Consider the following 22903-nt stretch of genomic DNA (forward strand, 5'->3'; position numbering starts at 1 on the left):
AAGACACCAACAAAAATACAAGACCAAGATAATTTACCCTATCAAGGCAAAATCTGTCATTATTTAATGCTCTGGCTTGTGGAATTACTTTGACACTTTGAAAATCATCTTCAGTCTGAGATCCATATGTACTTACTTGTAACATCCAACAGCACAAAGCAAAACAATAATCTCTTTACCTTTGACAATTAATAGTCTGTGTAAGTGGTTAAAATGGTTTTAAAGTTTTTCCATTATTCAAATGCAATTTTGATTCATACTAACTAATAATCACTTGTGTTCCCCTTTCTAAGCAAAACCAGCCAGACCATTTTTTAATTTGATGCAATAAGTATCTTAGTAATATGTGATCACCAAGAAGGAAGATCAGGATCTAATAAAAGACTTTTTTGACATAAGAACAAGGTTTCTTAATCTAGATTGAAGACTTAATTTGTCATAACAAGTTTCTATAGGTGACCTTTGAATAAAGCTCAAGGTTTAACTAACTTCATACTGTGTTTTCCACGTTGCTGTCCATATTAAAGAATGAATCACCAAAAAACCCCACTCAGTATTAGCAACCACACATGTATGTCCATGAAACTTTAATCCTAGTTCAGTACTAATCAAAATGTCTCTCAGAGATGCCCAACTAGCTGTGAAAGACAGACAGATGTAGTACAGATTACCAAAACTGCCTCAAAAAAAGGAGTTGGTTGGCTATGTGAAGGGAGGGAGTCCGTTATAGGAATTGTACTTGCCATTACTAGAAAAGGCTTCCTGTAAGGCATGAACCATACACAATTTAAGGAATTCCCCTGACTCTGAAGTCAGACTACTTGTAGGAAAAAAACTGTATGAGATTTAAATCTCTCTTCAGGGATAAGAGGAGACCTCTGTAAGAGAAGATCCCTATACTAACCATTCCATATGTGAACTAAGCCTATGTGTTAAGCAGTCTACAAAACTACTGTACGAAGTGAATAATACAGTGTCAAGAATTAAAATGAGTGTAGCTTAGTAATTAGAGCGTACACTACCAAATTCTTTTCATGAGGTAGGGGTTTTTTTTAGTCTTTCCTTATGAGTAAGCACTATCTGCCCTCTGGAACAACTCATCAAGGATATCTGCAGAACATTCTGAAAACAAAAACATTCTAAATGAATGTTCTTCCTGATTTAAACTGATGTGTCTGACTAATGAACATGGTAACTGGGTTTATTTATCGAAACCAGTCCTATCTTGCTCAATAATGGGAATGACATTGTTCACAACTGAAAATCGTTCCCTTCCTGAAAATCATTACATAAGAAAAACTATCCAGAGAAAGTTATTTGCTATCTCTTCCATAAGCCTTCCCTCAGCTCAATACTGCACAGGCTTTTTCCAATTCATGTTTGGCTCCAAGTATAAGGCAATCATTTTAACCAACATTCATTGGAATAACTTCCTTGAAGACAAAGATTATCTGGAAAAAACTATACACAGTGAGTCTCCCTTTGTCAAACTGGATTCCCTTTTTAAATCACAGAGAATGTAACATTAACATGAAAGCAACTTCTACTTTTAATAGGGATAATCCCCATCTTACACATGGGGTGACCTGAATTTTCATTTATGTGTATTTCTGTAAAAACAATTTGATTTTGAAAGTGTGTTCAAAATACATTACTACTTTGAGCATTTAAAAAAAAAAAGAAAAATTTATCAGAACAGTCCAGTAGAATAAGAATTCAGAGCAATAAATTGCTTTGGTTAAGGAAAAAAAGAATAGTGAATGCAGACATTGCCTTCCCTTGGGTCGAAATTAATAGTAACTATCTTGTGATTTTCACTAAATATCCCTGAAATACTAAATAGCACTGAAGATTTTTTTCTAACTAATACATAATTTTGTTGAATTAAAAACCAGGATGTGCTTATATTTTCTTCTTTTGGTTTGTTGTTTGGTTACATTGTCAAAAAACTCAAAACACATAGCTACAAACAAGTATTTTTGTTTTTAATCTGAAAATACAGACATTTTATTTAGTGACAATCCTTTGTTTTATCATTGTTATCATTAATAAATCCAAACAGCAGTATAACATAGTTACAACAGGAACTTCTGTTGTAGAACAGCAGTGCAGATGGAAACATTTCACAGTGCTGTGGAATGCAGCGTTTTTGATTATGCTAAGTTTGCCAGTTTTAACTAATGACAGTCTTCTAATATATATTTACTAAAAGATAGCAAGCATGAGCCAACACCATAATTTTAAGTTTAGGAGCAACCACATGTCCTTCCTCTCTGACACACTGATCCTTTTCTTTTGTCAATTAAAAGGAAATCTTCATATTAAGGGATCAAATAACTTCCCAAACAACAGGATCCTCTTTGGTCCATCAGGAAAATCAAATCAGGAATGCAATTTGATATAACTGTTTCAACTGTTGGCCTGAGTCTTGGAGTATTTCCTCTTAAACAGTTCGTCAGTAAACAGGATAATGAAAAATCATGTGGTAGGATCACGACAGCTCTACCAAAAAACCCCAACCCAACCCTTTTCTCCACCTACTGGCAAAATGCCTTACCAAAGTTACAGTGGCCATGTACCGAGATCCATAACCTGATCTCCATCTACACTCCTGCAGGCATGTTTTAACCCATCTATGCATTCTAACACGTTACTTCATATTGAAAAGGGGAAAACTGGTAAAAAGGATAGTTGAAGGACTTAGGTGTAGATTTTGGCTGCAGTATTCAGTCTGCTCTATGTAGCAAGAATGGGAGTGTTAACTGTACAAGTGCATTTTGTACAATTTGTTTAGCTACTTGAAACCATTTATTAAGTATCTTCTCTTAATATATCTTAGTGACAGGCTACAAATACAACTGCAGCCCAAATACAATTGCAGCCCACATCAAAATAGTTTGAAAGAGCAAAGGAGCATGAGAGGAAGCAGCACTGGGTTACACAGCAAGTGCTCTTTAAGACAGGACATCTTGCAGCGTGACTGCAGAAGGAATTACCCCTGTGACTGAAACAGTATACATTAGGAACAGTTAATGGAAAAGGGAATTGTCAGTGAGTATTGGCAAATCAGACCGAAGCAGACTTTGAGAACTTTCTTTTGCAAAGACAGAAAGAAGTTTTGACTGCAAGGAACAACCCTGCCAAGTCTAGCGCAATTTCTTGTTTTGCTATATCTGCTCTATGCAAGTGATTTGTCTCCAGATCCTCATAACAAGGGGAAAAGGAGACATGATGAAGCAGCATGAAGTTAGCAGGCCACAGGTCACCCTTTTCTAAACAAAAAGAGTATGAATTAAAAAAAAAGCTGTGGTCGTTTCAGAAACCACATCTCACACAGACAACACCATCGAAGCAACTGTTATCTAAGTGACCCAGCTGAATATAGCATCTCTTGTCAGTAGTGTCCAGACATTTTTTTTTCTTCCTATTGCAAGAAATATCACCCTGCAGTTTTAATAACATGGCTTATGACTGGGAGGTACTCTAATGGGAAACACGGAGGACTAAAGATAGCCGAGGGCAGCTGGAGCAGGCAAAGAGGAAAACAGAAGTGTTCTGCTTGCAGGTGGGGGAAGGAGTAGAAAGAATGCCTTCTTTTTCTCTTAGTTTTCCTCCAACTTATAAAAAAATAAAAGAACTTTATTTCAGCACATTGGCCTGCTTGTTCACAACTGCAGCATTACTAATCTTTAAAATCTGTATAACCACTGGTTTAGGCGTTTTGAAAGAGAACTTACCTGAAAGTCTTGATCATCAATTCCAAACCTCTCTCTTAGATTACGGAAAACCATTGGACAATATTCCTTAAATTTGAAATGACTTGGCATGTTTTCTCTGAAAGAATATAAAACCAAATCAACTTCATTAACCTGCATTTGTAATAAGTAACTCTAGAGTACTCTGTCTTAATTCTGTCCAGTTCATACAAAGCAGAGGACAAGGATATTTACAATCTCTCTTCTAATGCTTTCTTTTTTTCAGTAAGATTTGGTCTCACTGTGTTCTTTTCTTTTTCTTTACAATATTGAATGGATTTATACATATTTGTCTCTAACAAGCTACAACATAACTGGATGAGATAAACGCAAACTATATTTTGGTAACTTTGGAACCTGAGCTCAAAAGCAGAAAAGAATGCTTTCCCATTGCCCTAAAACTACTTCAAAGGTGAAATCTTAGATTGAATTATAGAAGAATTACTATACTGTCTGTGACACCAGAAAGTACTGACAGTACCAAAGCTTAAAAAAAATTTGACTCATTCAGTACAGGGCTGATTTTAATATCCTAGTGTTAATTTCAGACTTAGATGTGAGAAAAGTTATTTTGACCTTTGCCACAGAACAGAAGACCCAAAGTAGCATAATACTTCCTTTTCTGAAATATATTCTTGAATAAAATTCAGGTTATACACAAAACAGCATTAATAGTTTTGTTTATCTGTACATACTGTTCATGAAGCATTTTATTTTTGAGAGACGTAGATATTACATGAAACAGTCTTAATAATTTTGGAGCTTCTATATGATTGGTATTATTTCGTATTATGGATTATAAAAAGCTGAACATTATTCAGCTTTGACATATGCTTTAAATTCTCATTCTTGTTCAAATAATTTCATTTAATAAAAAGTACATGCACGTGAATTTATGTTTTTAAAAATACCCAAATAAATGCTTATATCAGCCATAAATAATCACACCAAGAAAGGATTGCCTTCGATATGTAAGATACTAATAAGGCAATAATAAATCATATGGAGGAAAAATACTACCCAGCAGCCCTTGCTGTTGCTTTTCAGAACAGCCCAGATGGTTATGTTTATCGCAGGATTAACTTAATCATCAAAACTTCATTCCCGTGAACTGAAAAATAACAGAGTTCATAGTACTTCATAAAAATATCACTGCCACTATCCACTTCTACAAAGAATTGTTACTTGTACTTACTTGTTGAAAAGGTGATTGTCCACCTTTATCTTTGAGTATGCTTTGAAATCATCTGGCATCAACATAACAGGGATTTGAACATGACTCAGTTCATTGATCTAGAGAAAACAGAATATATTTAGTTGCTGATGTCTTTGCAAAGATGCTGCATGTGTCTTAATTACGAAAATGTTATTCAGTCTATTATTTCTTGTGTATAGGTCCTGGGAGTTAGTGTAAGCAAAAGAAGAATGCAAAAGCAGTTTTATTCTTTCCATATTAAATTCAATCACAAGATTGACACTTTGGAAAAGAAGAAACAGCATTCCATATTTATACTACTTTCAGGAAAAAAAGTGCTTCAAAGCACGTCTGGAGTGTACTTTTTATGGAAGGTCAGTGAGGATGCCAGCAAAATGGTCTTTAATCCCAATGTTCTTGTTTCGTCAATTAAGCTACGCTTTCAGAAGATAGTTCAAGTTCTATATTTCAAATTACTATTTACCTTTGCAGCTTACGATGTAGTCTTACATGTCTGTGTCTTGAACTATTCACAGAAAACAGAGTGAAATTTTGCTTACACATGAATGCACACACTTTGGGTTAAATAAGCAGAGGTTTCTTTCTTATACTAGTGCAGAACTCAGCCGAGTTTTTGCAAGTCACAGCATTGAGGCATTTTTTTGATTGTTCAAGTCAGACAAACTATTTAAATAGCTAAATTTTTGCTTAGAAATAGATGGAGAAGTAAGTTCTAATGTTTTTCTTATTTTGTTATATCTATGGGGACCGTCTATTCCTTCTAGCATTGAAATAAATATTGTCAGTCTTCTCAAGAACAGGGTTTTTCATACCTATTTGAAATCCACTTCTGACCACATCTTTATGACAAAATGTAGACAACTTTACCATTACCTAGTTGTTAGGCATGTTTTTATTACTGCATGTATTAATCTACCCTTATTTTAGTAAATTTTAACTGAAACATGATAAACATAAGACAGAGAATTGTTAGCTTGCAATGGTGCTTTCAAATCACGAATGAGATACCCATTACAACAGTCACCAAATATCCATGACATACATTTTACCTATGTTCTTACGGTGCTCTACACCCTGGTAACATGTCTCAATTTACCCAGTCAAATCTTTTTGCTCATGCAGAGCATGTTTTGCTTCAGCAGTTTTCTACAGGGTTTAGAGGAAAACCCACTCTATATGAATACAAATGCACACTAGGGGTGGATATAGCAACACAGGGGTGCTCCTCTGCTCTTAGCACTGCTTAGCAAACACTGTTTTCCAACTAGGAAGCTGTTAGTTGCCTGTAAATGCTATCCTGCTTAAGAGAGGCTTTTGGAGAAACCTTCACTGAAGCAGCTATAGGTTACAAACATTGGAGGAAAAAACTGCATTCACTGCAAGTATGACCTATTGAGGAACTGAAGTTAAACAAAATAAGAAAACAGTGAGGAGCCTTTTAGCTCTTAAACAGAGGAAAGCAACCAATGGAAGCAGGCAGGTCAGGCAGCCTCATCACTTTTCAGTACTTTCCAGTCCCAGTAACATTCCCTTGCATGTCTCATTTTTATTATTCAGATCCCTGCAGCCCACAAGAAAACTGATAAAATCTGTTGAATTTACTTTACAGAATGCTTCTTTGGAAAGCCTGAAAAGCTCTAGATAGAGGCATGGCAGTTATATAGCAGAGCAGAGAAAGGAAATAAAAAGATTTTTGGGATGGGCTGAATGTGCTCTGCTCCTTGGAATTGTAGGGAGAATGCTCTTTCCTCCTTCCAAAGGGAGAGAAAGAAGAAACTCCAGTAAATTTTTGAAAACACAGCTGTACAAACCTAATAAATCATGCTGACACCTCATTAAATACGACATAAAATAACAAAACATTGATCGAAAATCACTACATCTAACACACATGCTCTTTACTACAGTTGAGATCGCCGTATATCAATCTCACCCTGAAACCACAGGGCAGGTTCATGAGTCTGCAGAACTAGTCTAGCTGTTGTACAAATAAAACTAGGCACAAGTAGATATATTGTGCAGAGATATGAAACTTTAGATTTGCTTATACAGAATTACCTACTCTTTTAGAATGCCAGATCATACAACAAATTCCATGCCTGAACGAGGGATAAGATACATTCATGTACATTCTAACCAAAAGTGATCCCAAGAACATCTTCCGTTGAATACTGTCAATAATGCTGAATTCATACATCTTCAATCATCTACAGTAACAACAGGTTTGCTTGCAAATTTGAATTTTAGATTATTAAAATGGCATTGATCAAATTTTTACATGCATTTGCTTTCTCAATTTGTTGATGTAAAGTTTCTCTGGATACATCTATAGATTTGCTTTCATGCTGTGAATATTTAAATTTGTGCTATAATGGCACAGTTTTAATTGTACCTGTAGGCCCTACAAATGCCATCTACATAACAGAGTAACATAGCCAAATGTGCTCATATTTGCATAGTTTAGAGATTCTTTTATTCTAAGCAAAATTTCCAAAATACTTCTCCTAGGAAGTTCCTTACAAGATGTGAATGTACACTCCTCCCACCTCCCCACCCCCCAAATCAGGCAAAAAAATGCAGACTAAGAGCAGGTTTGGGTTATTTTGGTTTGGGTTTTTTTTGAGGGGTGTTGGTTTCTTTGGGGGTTTTTTTTGGTTTTTGTTTTCTTTTTTCTTTTTTTTTTCCAAGATTCATCCAACTCTGAGGTATGTAAAAGTAATTTCTCTAATATTTTAGGGAATTCCTCTCTAGCAGAAGAGGAAAATAAAAAAGCAGGTGATGAACACACAGTAGAAATGACCTTTGGTATAGCACACCAGCTGAGTAATGGCATGTCCCAGCGGCACAGGCCATTAATTAATTTAAACCCTTCAAGTGTAAGATCTGGTTCTTTGTGCAATAGTACATTTTTTGGATAGATTTGATAAGGCCAGATTGGAAAGTGCACACAAGACAGAAAGGAATATCCATGTCATTAGATCTTGGTGGAAGCTGGAACCACATTTGGGGGGGGGGGGGGGGGGGGGGACAGTGTGGTGCGGGGCGGAGAGAAGAAACAAAATCCAAACTCCCCCCCAAACAGCTCTTGAAAAGGAAAAGGTCAGAGGGATCAATTCTCCACTTTGCCATTGCCATGTAAAGAAACAGTCACATCTGAAAGACACTAAATATGAAACACAAAGAAGACATTTTGAGCCTTCCAACTCATTTCAGATGAAAATTTTGTTCGTTTTTCTGCGTTTGCAAGTCAAGCATGACAGAATATTTTAAGTAAGATGCACGTGATACCTTTGCCAAGTTTTATGTGCATCTCTTCACGTTACCCATTAAATACAGCTAGCTCCCTTAGCAATAGCAAATGAAATGTGACTGTGAGGATGAAAGTTCAGTATTCCCAATTACAACAGAAACTGTGTTACAATAGCTGTAATAATTACATAAGAAATAAGAAATACCCATTTTCCTCTAAGGAGTGCTTCTGAATGTAACAAAATCATAAGCAAGAAATAATTTCCCACAAGAGAGAATCACAACGCATAAATGAAGCAGAAAGAGCTCACTGGACAGAGGACTGACTTGTTGCTGAGGACTCAGGATCAAACATTCATTTAATGGCAACTACTTCTAAAAGAACCCACATTTACAGCATTTCTACAATAAATGCATGTGCATCATACTGAGAAAGCTCTTCTAGTCGTGCAACCTACATCCTTTAACTGCCCTGATTTGTTGTTGCCAATGCAAAGTTTTGCTGTAGTTTGTCTTGTTATTTGAAACAGACAATGCTTACTATATCTTTGAGGAATTTAAACCCCATATAATAGCCTTAGAGAATGGATTATTTTAAATATAAATGACTAAGATTTTAGTTGCACAGTAACCATGCATATTATGTATAATACCGCATGTCTATTAATAACATTTGTAAACTCATGCACACAAGATATTAACAAGTGACCCAGAAACCTCCCTTTAAGTAATTTGTTCAAATATCTTCTGTGATATTGGTATAAAACCAGGTGGTTATGTGAGATGGAGACATCCCCCACAACTTACGAGCTTTAAGGAAGAACAATTTAAAAAGCCTTAGACTGGCATCGCCCCTTTAAACACTTCGTACAAAAAATTGTGGCTGTAGAGATCTGCTCAGAGCTGTGGCTCGGTCATGGCAGGTGGGAGGGTGCGGAAGCGAAAGGAGGCTTTCAGGCAAAAACTGGCTGATTGCAACTCATTTTGCTCCTGCAGGTTTAGGATTGAATTCACACTGTCAGGAAAACAGAGGTTGTAATTAAACTGCAAATAAGGGAATAATAAAAGCCTACTGGACATTGAATAAATAGTAAGACTCAGCTGGTAATGATTCTGAAATTAGCACACAGAGAAGTGTTCCCACAAAGCCATCTTATATTTGTGACATTTCAAATAAGCTTCTCTAATTTATATGATTTGAAATCACGCAATGAATATATCATAAATTGTTAGGCATTATTAATGGCCCTTATTTAATTCAGATACATTCACCCTAAACACCACATTACTAGGGCAATGCATAATTAAACATTAGTTTTCATTCTGTCAGAACATAAGCAGCAATAAATTGCTTGTATGCAAAGCAGACAGTGAGATATTTAAGCAGCATATAATAAAGGCAATTTACAGCATATATTGCATATTTAGCTAGAGGAGCCAGAACAATGATCCTGTTCTCCAACAGATACAAGCTGATGCCTATCACTATGATGCTGCAGCAAGAAACCTGTGTAACACATTTCAGCCGGTATTATTAATTAAAAAAACAAACCCCAAACCCAAACAACCGTACAAAATCAAAGAAGCCACATACATCAATGTCCAAAATTTCATCCCAAGCACGTCAGAAATCACATGCAGGCTACTTAGCAATGCCTAGTGGTTCCTTTTGAAACTCTCTTCCTATTTAAAGCCTTCATTCTGTACATGGTTTCTTGTATTCAGTATCTCAGCTTTAATATACAGCATAGATACTGTTTCTTATTAATTTAACATATCATCCAGCCAAACTCGCTGGCTGAACCTATGGAGGGGGATGAAGTGTTTTCACACAGAACAGCTTGATAAAACATCTCAATTGCAGTTATGGCTCTTGGCAGTTTCACACACAGGAAAATCTGCTCCTCCGGATGCTGGATGTGGCTAAAGTTGTGGAAGTGCTACTTTCTTTTCAGCTCTGTTTATCTCCCAGCTCTCTGAACTGAAAGCCAATTCACAGCAGTCTAACTGCTGAGACAAACAAGCTACAATTGGTTTGTTACTCAGAGAAAGTCAAGTGCATTTTTCACAAATTTGTGATTTAAACAAAGATTTTGGAAGAAGTGGGAGTAGAAGAGACTTTGGAAGAAATAAATTATTTAGGTCTAAAAATAGAATTGAACTTTCAACACCACCAGCAGTTCTGAGATTTTTATGTTCATGGTTTACTTTCAGCATCTCAGTTTCTTCTTTAGCAAGGAAACTTACACAGAGCTCTGAAGAGAAAAAAATATCTGACTACTTTTTGTTCAGACAAGGAGTCACCATTTTGACAGGGCCACAGACTTCTTCAAAGGCACAGTTAATTCACGTACCGGTAGGTCAATGCTTGCAAAAGCAAGCCTATTGGCTTCTAATGGATTGCTCTTACAAAACAAGGCTGCAGAACAAGAACGCAACAGAGGAAAACTGTTTGCGGTATAAAATTTCACATTTAGGATACTGTTATCCTTCATTCTTCCAGCACCTTCTTGATAACTGAACACCCTGCAGGTCTTACCAAACAGCATTTTCCTGATTACTAGAGCACTATCATCTAGAAGATAGTTTCTTAATCTTATTCATTCCATTATCCTGTAAAAAGCCATTTCCAAAGCTGTTCCTATTTTGCAAGGCATAAGGGTTTCGGTTAAAGCACAACGGGCCGGGTGGTGACAGGCAGAGCTATAAGCAGGCATTTACATCCTCCTCTCCCCAGATGTGGAACATGCTGCAGTATCGCTACCAGGACAGTAAACGCCTTGTGTTGAAGTATAAACTGAAAGTGAAGTGATTATTTTACAACTCTTTGAAATCTACCTTGAAGGGTCTGAAAAGGGTGGATGAGGTCAGCAGCTAATCGATTTTGTGGAAGACATTTGCCTGTTACAGGGCAAAGCCATCATTTGATAAATGTCATTTGACAGTTTAAATTACACTCAAAGCCATTCTTGCACGAGAAATAAAAGGTTAAAGCTAAGTTCTGCTGTAGAGAAATAAATCAGTTCAGCAAAATACTCCTTAATTTGTTTTAAATGAGGTTTTCATCATTTCAATCACACAAAAATTAATCTCTCCCCACCCCCCCCCCCCCCGCCAAAAGCACAAGGTAAAAAATATCTACCCAGACTGTTTTCTTATAAGCTACACAATGTGCTAGGAGTTTAAATGGCATAGGAGACTTCTCCTATATAAGTAATTTCTGGTTACCTATACAGAAACAAGTCCTCAAATTCAAGCAATTATATGACTAAGAAAAACACAACGTAAAGCATTTAATGTTCTCTGAGTCTTTAGGATCATTTTAATTTAAGGTATATGGGGAGAAAAAAACCAACCCAAACCAACATAAAAGCCCACCTACCTGCCAGAGTAATAGGCGTTGAATTTTCACATGTCTCAAAACATCTACCAGTAATGACTAGAGCACCTTCATGTTTTTACAGTTCAGGTGATACCTGTCATTAGATTGTTGGCTTTCAATAAAATTCAATAATCTAATGCTAGAAAAGTAGGCCAAATTGAACCAAATGTTTTTCAAATTGCCTTAATGCAGAAGTACATACTTTTCCCAAAGTACTAAACACAGAATATCCAAAATACTTCACAAAAATATTAAATACACTTCATGGATTTAGAAATTCTGAGAAATGAACACATCAATTACAGCTTATTTACTTTTTATCAAAAAAGTAGCAGGACTTTTCTGAAGTCTTATGGTCTGTCTGCCTTTGAGTTAAAAAAAACAAAACAAAAAATTTCACAGCATACCCCAAATGTTTTCATGAGACTTTTTAGTTGCTGTTTTCAACAGTGCAAGGATACCTTTGGGGAGGGAAGGTCTGTACTACATGCATCCACGTGGAAAACAGGATATTGTGACATACCCGAGAAAGCTCCGAACAGGATATTGTGACATACCAAATACAGTCCCGAAACAGAGGAAAAAAAAATGGTTTTGAAGAGCACTCATTTCTTGGTGTTTACATTTGGAATATCAGGGCCCAAAATCCAAACGAAGGATTTTATAGCTTGGTTATCACTGCTGTTCAGAGAGTTTGGAGTGACAATGTTTAAAGAACCTACAACAAAAGCACCAAAATCACATTCCCTTTACAAATGTTTTGATGCAAGTTTTTAAGTCTTTTGGACATTTGCACAGTCTAGAAAACCCAGAACATCTGCTGTATACTGTCAGACAAACGTAAAGCCACATTTCTACAGATTTGGTTAAATTTCCTGTAAATCTGCTTACACCTTTCAGTGAGTGCAAAAATTAACACTTCATAATGTGCCAAATAATCAAAGACAAAATATAAATTAAGCAGCTCAGATATAATGCCTGTCATGATAATGCCCCTTTCTCCTAAAAACCTAAGACAAATGCAATAGTATGTATAAAGATACTAGCGCACATTAATGAAGTGGAAAACAGAGTAATAGAAATGTGACTTCTTTGTTGCAGAGATTTTTGACATGCAACACAGTTTGAGTAGCAAATGGCACAAAAAAATAAAGTTCAGTCTCAGTCCAAAAGGAAATTGTAAAGCAATGAAAGTCCTTCAGATTTGGATGAGTTGTGATGCACGCAATACAGATGAGCTCATCCTTGTTTGCTAATGTCATAGTTAAGAAGAAAACAAGACAAGGCATACCGCTCAGACAATTCGGCAATTTGCGAGCTATTAGCTAGTGGGCTTGCCACAAAATTGATAAAAGAACATTTTATTTTTTGAGCAGAACTATCTCAAGTCATCTTTTTTAAACTTCAGTTTGTGTGCTGGGAAGTTGATGCACTTTAATACAACTTTTCATAGCAATAGGTATCTTCAGTCATTGTTTGAAATACTGATTTAAAATACACATACCTGTCACAAGGTCTGACAGCAATCTGGTCTATATTATTCTAATTAAAGAACAAAACGCTTATCTGGCAACAGATAACCTTTAAGTTCACTTGGCTTTGTCCTGAAAGCTTCACAAGAGAATACCTAAAAAGAGGAGGATGCTAGGAGGCACCAAGCATTTATTTATGATATAGGGAAAGGTTTAATGAAAATAAGTTAAATTCTATATACAGAGTAATATACAACTCACAGATAAATGTTCTGCTGATTTTCTAAATGATGTATTATGGATTCTGGAAGAAGACTTCAACAGGCAGGAACAAAATGAACTAAAATTACACTTATATTCCATGAATCATGTTACTCAGATTTGGAAAACAACCAAACTGACCAACCAACCAACCAGAAAACATACTTAAAGGAGTCTATTAAATAATGCTCACCTCTCATAACAGCTTTTAAGATCATGTTTTTCAAGTATAACTTTTCTGAACAGGAAAAATGAGTCCATGCAGTGAAACATAAAATTCCCCTAAGCAGCTGAACAAATACAGAGATATAGCCTTACCTGAATGCTATAACTGCAAAACTGAATTCAATAGAAAAAAAAATTCTCTTCAACAAAGAAAGGCAAAATATAATGGGAAAAGAAACCTAAGGAACCATTTCACATATAACACATGCAACTCAGCTGCTTAATAAAGAGGAAGGCTTTAAGAGCATCCTGCCTGAGAACAACAAACTGGGATGGCCACAGAATAAATGCCATATAGCAACAATTTAAGGGATCAGATGGGCTTCATTATTGTTCAGAAGCAATAACAAATGTAGAAAAGCCAAATGTTTTGGTTACTTTTACACTGGCATAATGATGGCAATGTACTTCACATTATTATTATTACCATCATTAATAATAATTATTAAGGAGAAGGAAAACCCAACTTGTGAATAGGCTTTTTGGTAACACACTTTAATGTGCTGTCATACATTCCAACCTCACAAATATGTCATTATTTAGGAAACTGTTGACTTGTGAAAAGATGACATTAAAACATGATTCCTTCTGGCCATTTCTGACTATGCATTAGGTGAAGGCTGAAGCCGTGAGGCAAATTTTCTGAAAACACAAGCAATACCGTGTGCATTATACAAATCTAATTTATGAAGTTAATTAACTGAACACGAGTGACACCAGAAGCAAGTACACGAAGGTCATACAAGTATTTAACTGTTCTGTAAAGCGGCACAGCAGCTGTTCTTGGTGACATGGACCTTCCAGAGTAATCAGAGAGCACAATGTACAGAACTTGCTCTGCCAGCACACGTAGGCTTCAGCTAAATCAACATTTTTTAGCTCTCAACCTATATCCTCCAGGAGAAGTAAGAATTTTCCATGCAGCACCATGCAAAATATTGTACTAGAAGTCCAAATCGGTAAGTATTGCGTTTCCTTGGTTTAGAGAAATCCCTTCATTTATCTCCCTGATGCATCTTGGTTGCACTGTATTCCTCTACCATTTACCATGTAATTTTTTACTTCAAAGTAGTGCAATGCCTGAGGTCAGGCTAATAGGTTTGTAGTCACCTGGGAGGGTTACCAGTCTTCCAGATTTTATCAGGATGCCATCCAGACATTTTTTGCTGCATGAAGCCACCGTATGGGCTCTGTTTATGAAAATGCTGTCAGAGCAAAAGCAAAAGTTGTTGCTAGTCAGGACAGCATGACAGCTCCTGGTAGGACATATGAAAGACCTTAAGTCCCAAGGAAACCAAAAAGAGCCCGAGCTGTGTAGCAACCTCAGAACAGACATTTGGGATTGTTTAAGTGTTGTTTTAGCACTTTCCTCTCCACCTCTTCTGTGGTCATCGAGGCAGGAATCCTTACTTGTTCTCCTGTATACAGTTTCTAAACATGCATTACTCTTCCCTACTCACAGACATTAAAATACACATTCATTCACATACATACTCTGCAGCTTCTGGCTACTGAAGCAGTGAGTTTATGTGCCAGTTGTTCGGTGTTTGGGAAAGAACAATATCCTTGTGTGTTTACAGTGAGGCAGTTTTTGCTTCTGCTCTGGATATGCTTTTTCCACACAGAATCCCAATTTATTTTGGCAGTAATGCTATATACAAAATTTCATGGATTTATTATCATTACTTATTGGATATTAACTGCCCAGATATAACAACTGCAACGTTCATTTTGCTGCAGGCCGAGTATTTCAATTACTGCCTTGTATTTCGTAGCCCCAGAAAGCCTTCCTGGCCTCGCAGAAGAAGAGGGGTGTGAGGGGAGGGTGCAGCAGAGCTGCCAGGGGGTCATCGGCTCTCGAGTACCGTCACCCTCCTAGTCCGATTAAATTGGGTGTCGAAATGATTATACAACTCAAGGTAAACATCTTTTTTTATCCCTTGATGCAAAATAAAATATAATTTGGTAAAAGCAATGTACTATAATTGCATGACCTTTTTTCCTCAGTTTACAGGTCACTTTTGTTACGGGAGGATTTCATGAGCTTAGGGGGACAATAGCACACATTCAATAGGCAAGAGAACAGAAATCCGCTTTCTATTTATATTTGTCATAGCCCATAAATAAAAAGCAACTCTGGTGGTTTCAGTGCCGTTAATCTGAACATACACCAGTGTCACGGTGCCTCTGAAGGGAGATCAAACACAAATTACCAAACTTTGTCATTCAGTAAGCATGGCGACAACAAAACATCACTTTTACTGTAAAGATGAAGACAAAAACAAACTGTAAAGATAATAAATTTTCTGTAGCATTTTCTACTATGCTATCCATGGTAACATTGTTCCGAATCCAGTCAAAAAGCATTTCCCATGATTAGGTGGTTGATGCCAGTATTTGATCAGCTGCCACTCATTTCCTCTCCTGGACTCCAGAATCACATTTGCAAGACTCAGAGAGCAGAACCAGCCCACAGAAACTCTCTCTCACATCTGAGTCAGGTTATGTATTGCTGATGAACAGTATGCAAAAGAAAACCTAGCTTTTTGATTCATACTTGAAATTCATACTTTCATACTTGAAAACCCAAATTAAAAAACATTTAAGAGATTTAATTTGCCCCTTAAGCAAGAATTTCATATACATATATACATATTTTACACACACATACACATATAAATAAATTAATAAAGAAAAGCCCTGAGCTACCAACACGCATTTTCAACCATTAATGCTAATCTTAATATAGGAAATTCTCCAATGCAAATTTAAAAAAAAAAAATTAAGAGCTCTGAATAATGCACCCACAGTGAGCACAACATTGCATTTTTGAAGAGCTGAAGCCACGTAGTATCAAACCAAGCAATATTTTTGGGACCAGAGGCATGAGCAGACTGCCTGCACAGTACAAGGGCCAGTTAACTCGACTCACAGCTGCTTTGCATCACCGCAACAGCACAGGCAATCTGGAATGTGCACCCTTATGCCCTCCACATTCCTCTGTGCACACATACTCATTTTTCCATTTTCAGTCTTACTAAGAAATATTTTTTGAAAAACAATGTTAAAAAGAAAACACTGCCCTTAGTTTTAATTTGAATATAAACCTAAAGAACTGAAAAAAAAGTTTTGGGTTTGTTTTTTTTTTTGAAAGAGAAACTCACAGTTAAAGCAATTGCAATTTTTCTCAAGGAGACTGCCTTTCTTAAGCTGCCATACCTTGTAAAATGCATCATAAAATGAGAAATAACAATAACCTGCACTAATGACTGGACTTCCTGCACACAAGACAGCCATTAATTTCTACTGTTAATTAATTTCTACAGTGGCAGAAAGGTGGAGTGGCTGAAGGGTAAGGTGGTGGCCCTCCAAGCCACGAGGACTCAGAGGGAAGCGCACATACAGCAAGTTAAGGAACGTGCTTGTCATTTTTCCACCATCAGGAAAAACAGAAAAACTACGATGGATTAAAAGTATCTACTTCAAGCTCATAAGCTCAGGCTTTTCTTCTTGCATTTGATTCCCTCTCATGTCCGTGTCCCCATGTCTGTCCGCCCCCCCCTCCCCCCCCCCCGTAATTTATGGAAGCATTTATGATTTTATACAACTTTTGACTGAAAATGCACAGTTAATGTTGGAGTATTTTTCAGGAAATGTAGAAGATACACTTCTGCCTAGTTACAAGGAAGGACTCAAGAGGAAAATAGGTTCAGTGAGCCACAGGTGTTTTCAGAAAAACATATAAAGGCCCATGCTTCAAACAAGTCAGTGTTGCCAACATCACCCCCAGAAGCAGCACTTCTGATCTTCCCCATTTTTCCCTGCTTTTGCACCATCAGTTTCCTCTTCTGACCTACATGGGTGTGTGGCCAGTTGTGTGATGAACCAAAGCTAAAACCCAAACCAAGCCTGCTGAAAAGGATTTTTGCTCATTTGGATCATTTGCCAATCCTGCTCGCTGTGAGGTCGCAGGACAGCAGAGGCAGCAGAGAAATGCTTCCTTCTGCAATTCCTTAGCTTAAAAGGTTTGGACTATGAACTAAACCCCCTCAAGTTGGAAGGGGCTGCCTGCAGTCTTAGATGTGATTACTACAAGGTGAATAAAGGTTCACCCCAAAATTTATTTTTTAAATTTAAATGAAGTTTTAAATTCAATACCTTGTAAAAAGTATCATAAAATGAGAAATAACAGTAACCTGCACTAATGACTGAACTACCTGCAAAGAAAACAATTCTGACAAATGTTGGCAGCAAAAACAAATAAGTACTTAAAAAAAAAATCAGTTTGCTGAACTGTAAAACCAGCTTTGGGTAACTAACTTGTTTTTCAGGTGCAGGCAGAAAATTTTCTTCATTTCTGTTAACAGAGTTGAACAGATAGGTCATTCAGAGTTGAGAAACCAATTGGGAGTCAAAAAAGCAAAAAGACTTGTTTTCCTTTTCTGGCCCCTAATTAAAAAATGTTATGGAAGATGAGATCTAGTTTTGAAATTGTAAGAAATGTTTGTGAGTTGAACTGATTATAGTCTTCAGATAATACTTCCTTTGTTTAAAAAAAATATTACGATGTCAAGTATAAAACTTGGTTTGATTAACTTATTTTCCACTTTGTGTATCCAGGATATTTAAGGTTGTTTTATTAACTTAGGAAAAAGAATGCTGGTTTATTGCATTGCTTTGCAATTTCTCAGATGGAGCTTGACAAAGGGAATTTAAAAAAGGATCTCTGTTAAAAAACAAGCTCTTGCCTGCCAGCCCACTGTCAAGAATCTTCAGAGGAGACAGGCATAGAGTGGACCTTCCTACTTAGAAAGACAGTACTTGCTTCATTAAATAGTAATGCAAAACAGAATTAAAATCAGTTATATATTAACAAAAATCAGTTGCTTATCCATTTAAGCTTCATTTAAATTTAAACTTCTGCTTTAAAATTCACTATAGTCTTCTGCCTCAGCTCTACAGGTTCCTTAAGGAGAGCCTTGTTTGACATGGTTTTGCCTCATGCTACCTTTTGGAATCTTAATGGATGAGATTTCTCTAATTCCCAAGTAAACAGAATTTTATCTATTCACAGCAAGAATATGTACAACTGCTAGGAAGTAGCGAAGAAAACTAAATAATCCTGAATGCTTGGCTAAGAACTGCCATGCCTAAGCCTCAACAAGATGGAAAAAAGTATACATCCTTGAAAAGAAAAGCAATTAGATTTCTTTTTCAGTCTTAAAATACTGTCATTCTCTAATTCAAGTCTGTACGACAAGTTTTCAATATTTACACATTTTTCCCAGGTAAATATAGTGTCTCAATACAAAAGAAAACTCCTACCAAGTTTTGCATCATTTATCAAATGCAAAACAGAGGTACCCTATCTTGGATACCCAGATATAAGAAAAAAAATACATTTACTCCAGTGACTCTAAGTATAAAAACTTAGGACTACGTTTATCGAACTTCAAAGTTTGAAGCAATTAATAAATTCTGAAGCACACTCTATCTCTGCCTAGGCTTACAGTTGCAGTTACGTATGACCTTCAGATCATCAATAAGCTTTTTATCAGCCAGCAAACTTTATATCACAAACTCCAAAATTTGAATTCAAACAGCAGTGAAACTAAAAGCTCTGCTGAACTTTTGGTTAGGAGATTATCTTTACAATGCTCATCTCTGTTTTTCTTCCTTAGACTGAAGACTTCTTTGCAGGCTTCAAACACAGGAAGGCTGCCAGCAGCATAATAATGTCTTCCTGTCTTCAGGCTTTCCGTACTGTCCCCCTCCCACTTCTACTGTCTAGTAGTAGATAAGCCCAGAAGGCAAGACAGATCAACCAGAGCCAATTTTCAGGAGAGCTGCACTTGGCACAACATGAGGAATATGTTGTTTTTCCAGGGTCATACTCCAGGGGAAGAAAAACAGAAAAAAAAAAAAAAAACAGAAAAAAAAAAAGAAAGAGAAATAAAGGAGGTAAAAAGAAATGTTTTAGACCACAATGTGTAAACTCAATGGGATAAAGATGATTCATATAGCCCTGGCTGGTTAAAGTGACCTCAAATACTAACACAGATACCATCAAAGAAAACACTAAATAAATACACGTTCTAAAATAACATACCATCTATCTGCCAGTGCTAAAAATAGCCTCGTATTAATCTCTGTTAAAATACTCAATGATGGATAAACAGATGCTGTTATACTGTGATCACTCTAACCATAGCAGCGAATGTGCTTACCAGACCCAGGACTGAAGACCTAGAAGCAAGAATTAGCATTTTGTTCCATGTTTGTACACTGCCTAAGAGGAAAGGTCCTCCAGTTCCTCCAACACAAGGGCCCCTGAGCATCACCTGCAGTGCAAATAGACTGTCATGGCATAAGCTCTAGAGGGACAAATACATAGGTATTCGCAAAGAATTGAGATAACTTATCCCTCTCTGTAGAAGTGGAGGTTTTGTTTCTCAGTGACTCATTAATGAAATAAAACATGTCAAGGAGAACTGAATATGACTAGCTCAGATGAACCCGATAAGGAAAGCAGCCAAGTTTCTTCAACAGTAAGGTGGAATTAAGGACTAGTACCACCTAGAAAGACATCTGAGTTACTTCTTTTGAGGTTTTAGTACACATGAAAATCATATATACAGAATGCTGTATTCTCATATTATTCCACTCTGGTTTACCATCTGGAAATTATTAGTTTTATCCAGGTTGTAATGAAGTTAGAGCTAGCTCTGCACTTGAAAAGTGTCACCAGTAAACCACAGTATAGGTCTAATTTATGCCAGCAAGAAATTTGCACTTTTGCCATTGTAGCTTACTTCATCTCATGTGAGCTGGAAACATTTGGTACAAGCTGTTTCAGAAGGAGTATGGTTTCACAAGCAAAATGAAAACACAGAGCAGCTCCTGTCTATCAGCTATGCTTGTCAGAAACCAGTTCCCACTAGAAGTATGGCTGGTGCACCTGTGTCTTCAGCACCCAATCTTCCACGGGGTTTTGGGTGGCCTCTTTAGAGTACTTCTGGTCTGGTTTTCAGAAGTGCCCAGTGGAAACAGCTCCCACTGACTTTTGTTCAATTTGGGCAAGTCTATACTCCCAAGAACTAGCAAGACGATGTTTCTGATTGAGGTTTGAATACGAAGGCAAACATTACCAGTGGAGATTTATTTAGGTCAAAGTTTTCAAACTGAAGTAGCATTAATTGCTGTTGAGATCTCTTTCCCATGAAAACTCCATCAGTTACAGTCAAAATAAAAATCCACAACAGATACTAGGCAAATACTTGTGTAAATAAGTTAGCATTAAGTGATGAGTTTATTGTTGACTAGTGGTACCATGGAAGCCACAGTTTCCCTGTAAAATATACAGGTCTTACAGCCTAAGGAAAGTATTAAAAAGCCAGTGACATAAACCAGGAACAACTTTAACTTTAGAAAGTATGAATTTTGATATTTAAAGAATCTCCTGATAGAGCAAATGCTGGAAAGAGTGTTATATTAAAACCACTGTTGTCCAATTTCCCTTTCAGAACTTCTAACCCATAAACTGTCACCAGCTGTGAGGTTGGGTTTTTTTTTTTTTTTTTAACTCTTTTCAAAAAAAGGAACAATTTGCTAAAACTAACATCAATGCAATAATCTCTCTTTCAGCTCCTGAGACCATCTCAGCGCACCAGACATTTGAACTCTGGTTTAGTAAGTGCTCTGGAGTAAGTGAGAAGTCCAGACCATGAGAAGGTCTTAATGCTCCACTCAGGGAGAGAGAAGAAATGCATTTGCAGTAAAATTATTCAAATGCTTATGTGGCTCTTCAACAGCATCTATCCCATCTTTATACAGTTGGTCATTTTAATATTTTTTTGTAGTAGATTCTTTGAAAGGAGAGTGCTTAAAGAAAAAATGTTTCCACGTTCACAAATTACTGTATTTGTTGTTTTATAGAACCTAGGGAAAATTACAAGTGTAATTTATCCTTAAAACATCCACTTCGTTGTTAACACTTTAAAAGTATATTGAAAGCATTTGGTGCAATAAAGAGGAAAATAACATCCAAAACATTAAGTGAATTGTTTCAACAAAGAAATTTATGTAACTTGTTTTTTACCTTACTAGGAGTTACAGATTATATTCTTTCTTTATGCCACTAAGGTATCTGAATAGCAGGCTGAATTTGGCAACAACGTGCTCTTTTCTTTGCCTTAATTCCAGGTGGAGCTGGGGGTGACTAGTTTGGCTCTAGACATCTGCTACTGTAGAGGCAGGGTAGATTTCACTTACCATTCCTTTGCTACTCTGCTAATCAAATATTTGCAAAGCACCTACTTAACAGGAACTAGTATGTAGTATGATCAATTTTTGGAGACCAAGGATAAAGATGCAAAATACATTCTACCCCACAGAGAATATAAATACAGATAGTCACACGAGCAAGTAGCAAAGACCACGTACAAAGGTGCTAGGAGAAAAAACCCAAACCATCAATGCTAGAAAGACACACAACAAGCAGGAGGCCTGTGAGCAGCTGCTCTTTTTGCGAGAACTAAACCTGTGCAAGCACTTTGAACTAGTAGCACTGCTCGCTGCAGGCTGAGGAGGGGGAAGAGAAGGAAGGAAGAGGAGAAAAAATACAACGCCTCAGTTTTGGTTTCTTAAACTTAATTTGATGTGACTTTTATACATAAACACGTGTCTTGTCAACACACTTCAACATGAAATATGCAGCGTTACTGACAGAGATATTTTCTTGGCCCTAAGTCTACATCTGAATTATCAATCATTTAAACTGTAACTAGCTTGAGATTTGTTCTCTTTCTATATGAGCATATTATGTTTCCTGTACATTTTCCTGATGTTTTAAAATTGTATTTTACAACCAGCCCCAGATTGTTATCCATTTTTTAATAAAAGGACAGGTAGGGAAAAGGAAAACAAAAGTCATTAGCCAAAATAATCCTAGACTGGAAAGAGCAACTAGCAAACAAATTTATACCGGCAAAACCTATTTATTCATTTCTGAAATCTTAACCATCCCAGAAGACTTTCCACCTCATGTGGAGTGAGTCTAGTTCTTTGATTAGTATATAATTATTACCATACATCATTTCCATGTGAAAACTTTTATATTTCATGCACTAATCCACCCTACTTTCACTGTAATTTTAGAAGGGCTCCACAATATTTTAAATATAAAATCCTGGGTGCACTATTTAACCTATAATCACATCAACTTTGATTTAGTGGGATTTTTATGTTCATTAGTTAGGAAACCTGAGTTATAAAAAAAATGAAGAGTGCTGCCATTCAAGGAGAAGCCATGCTTTTCTTATCTGTCACTGTCTGAATGAAAATA

The 22903-nt window shown here is 36.6% G+C and overlaps 1 protein-coding gene across 3 annotated transcripts in view; it reads right to left on the reverse strand.

Moving 5' to 3' along the window:
* PIP4K2A (phosphatidylinositol-5-phosphate 4-kinase type 2 alpha) overlaps window positions 1-22903 on the reverse strand; it is a 117043-nt gene that overhangs the window by 48161 nt on the left and 45979 nt on the right. For all 3 annotated transcript variants that reach the window (XM_052804162.1, XM_052804142.1, XM_052804153.1), the window contains 2 exons: window positions 4951-5048; window positions 3738-3834 (listed from right to left, as the gene is read on the reverse strand). In XM_052804162.1, coding sequence (XP_052660122.1) covers window positions 3738-3834; window positions 4951-5015 — 162 coding nt within the window. In that variant the 5' untranslated portion in view covers window positions 5016-5048. Of the gene's footprint in view, window positions 1-3737; window positions 3835-4950; window positions 5049-22903 lie in introns of those variants that run through there.

The sequence above is a fragment of the Harpia harpyja genome, chromosome 1 (genome assembly GCF_026419915.1).
Source record: "Harpia harpyja isolate bHarHar1 chromosome 1, bHarHar1 primary haplotype, whole genome shotgun sequence".
Classification (NCBI taxonomy): Eukaryota; Metazoa; Chordata; class Aves; order Accipitriformes; family Accipitridae; genus Harpia; species Harpia harpyja.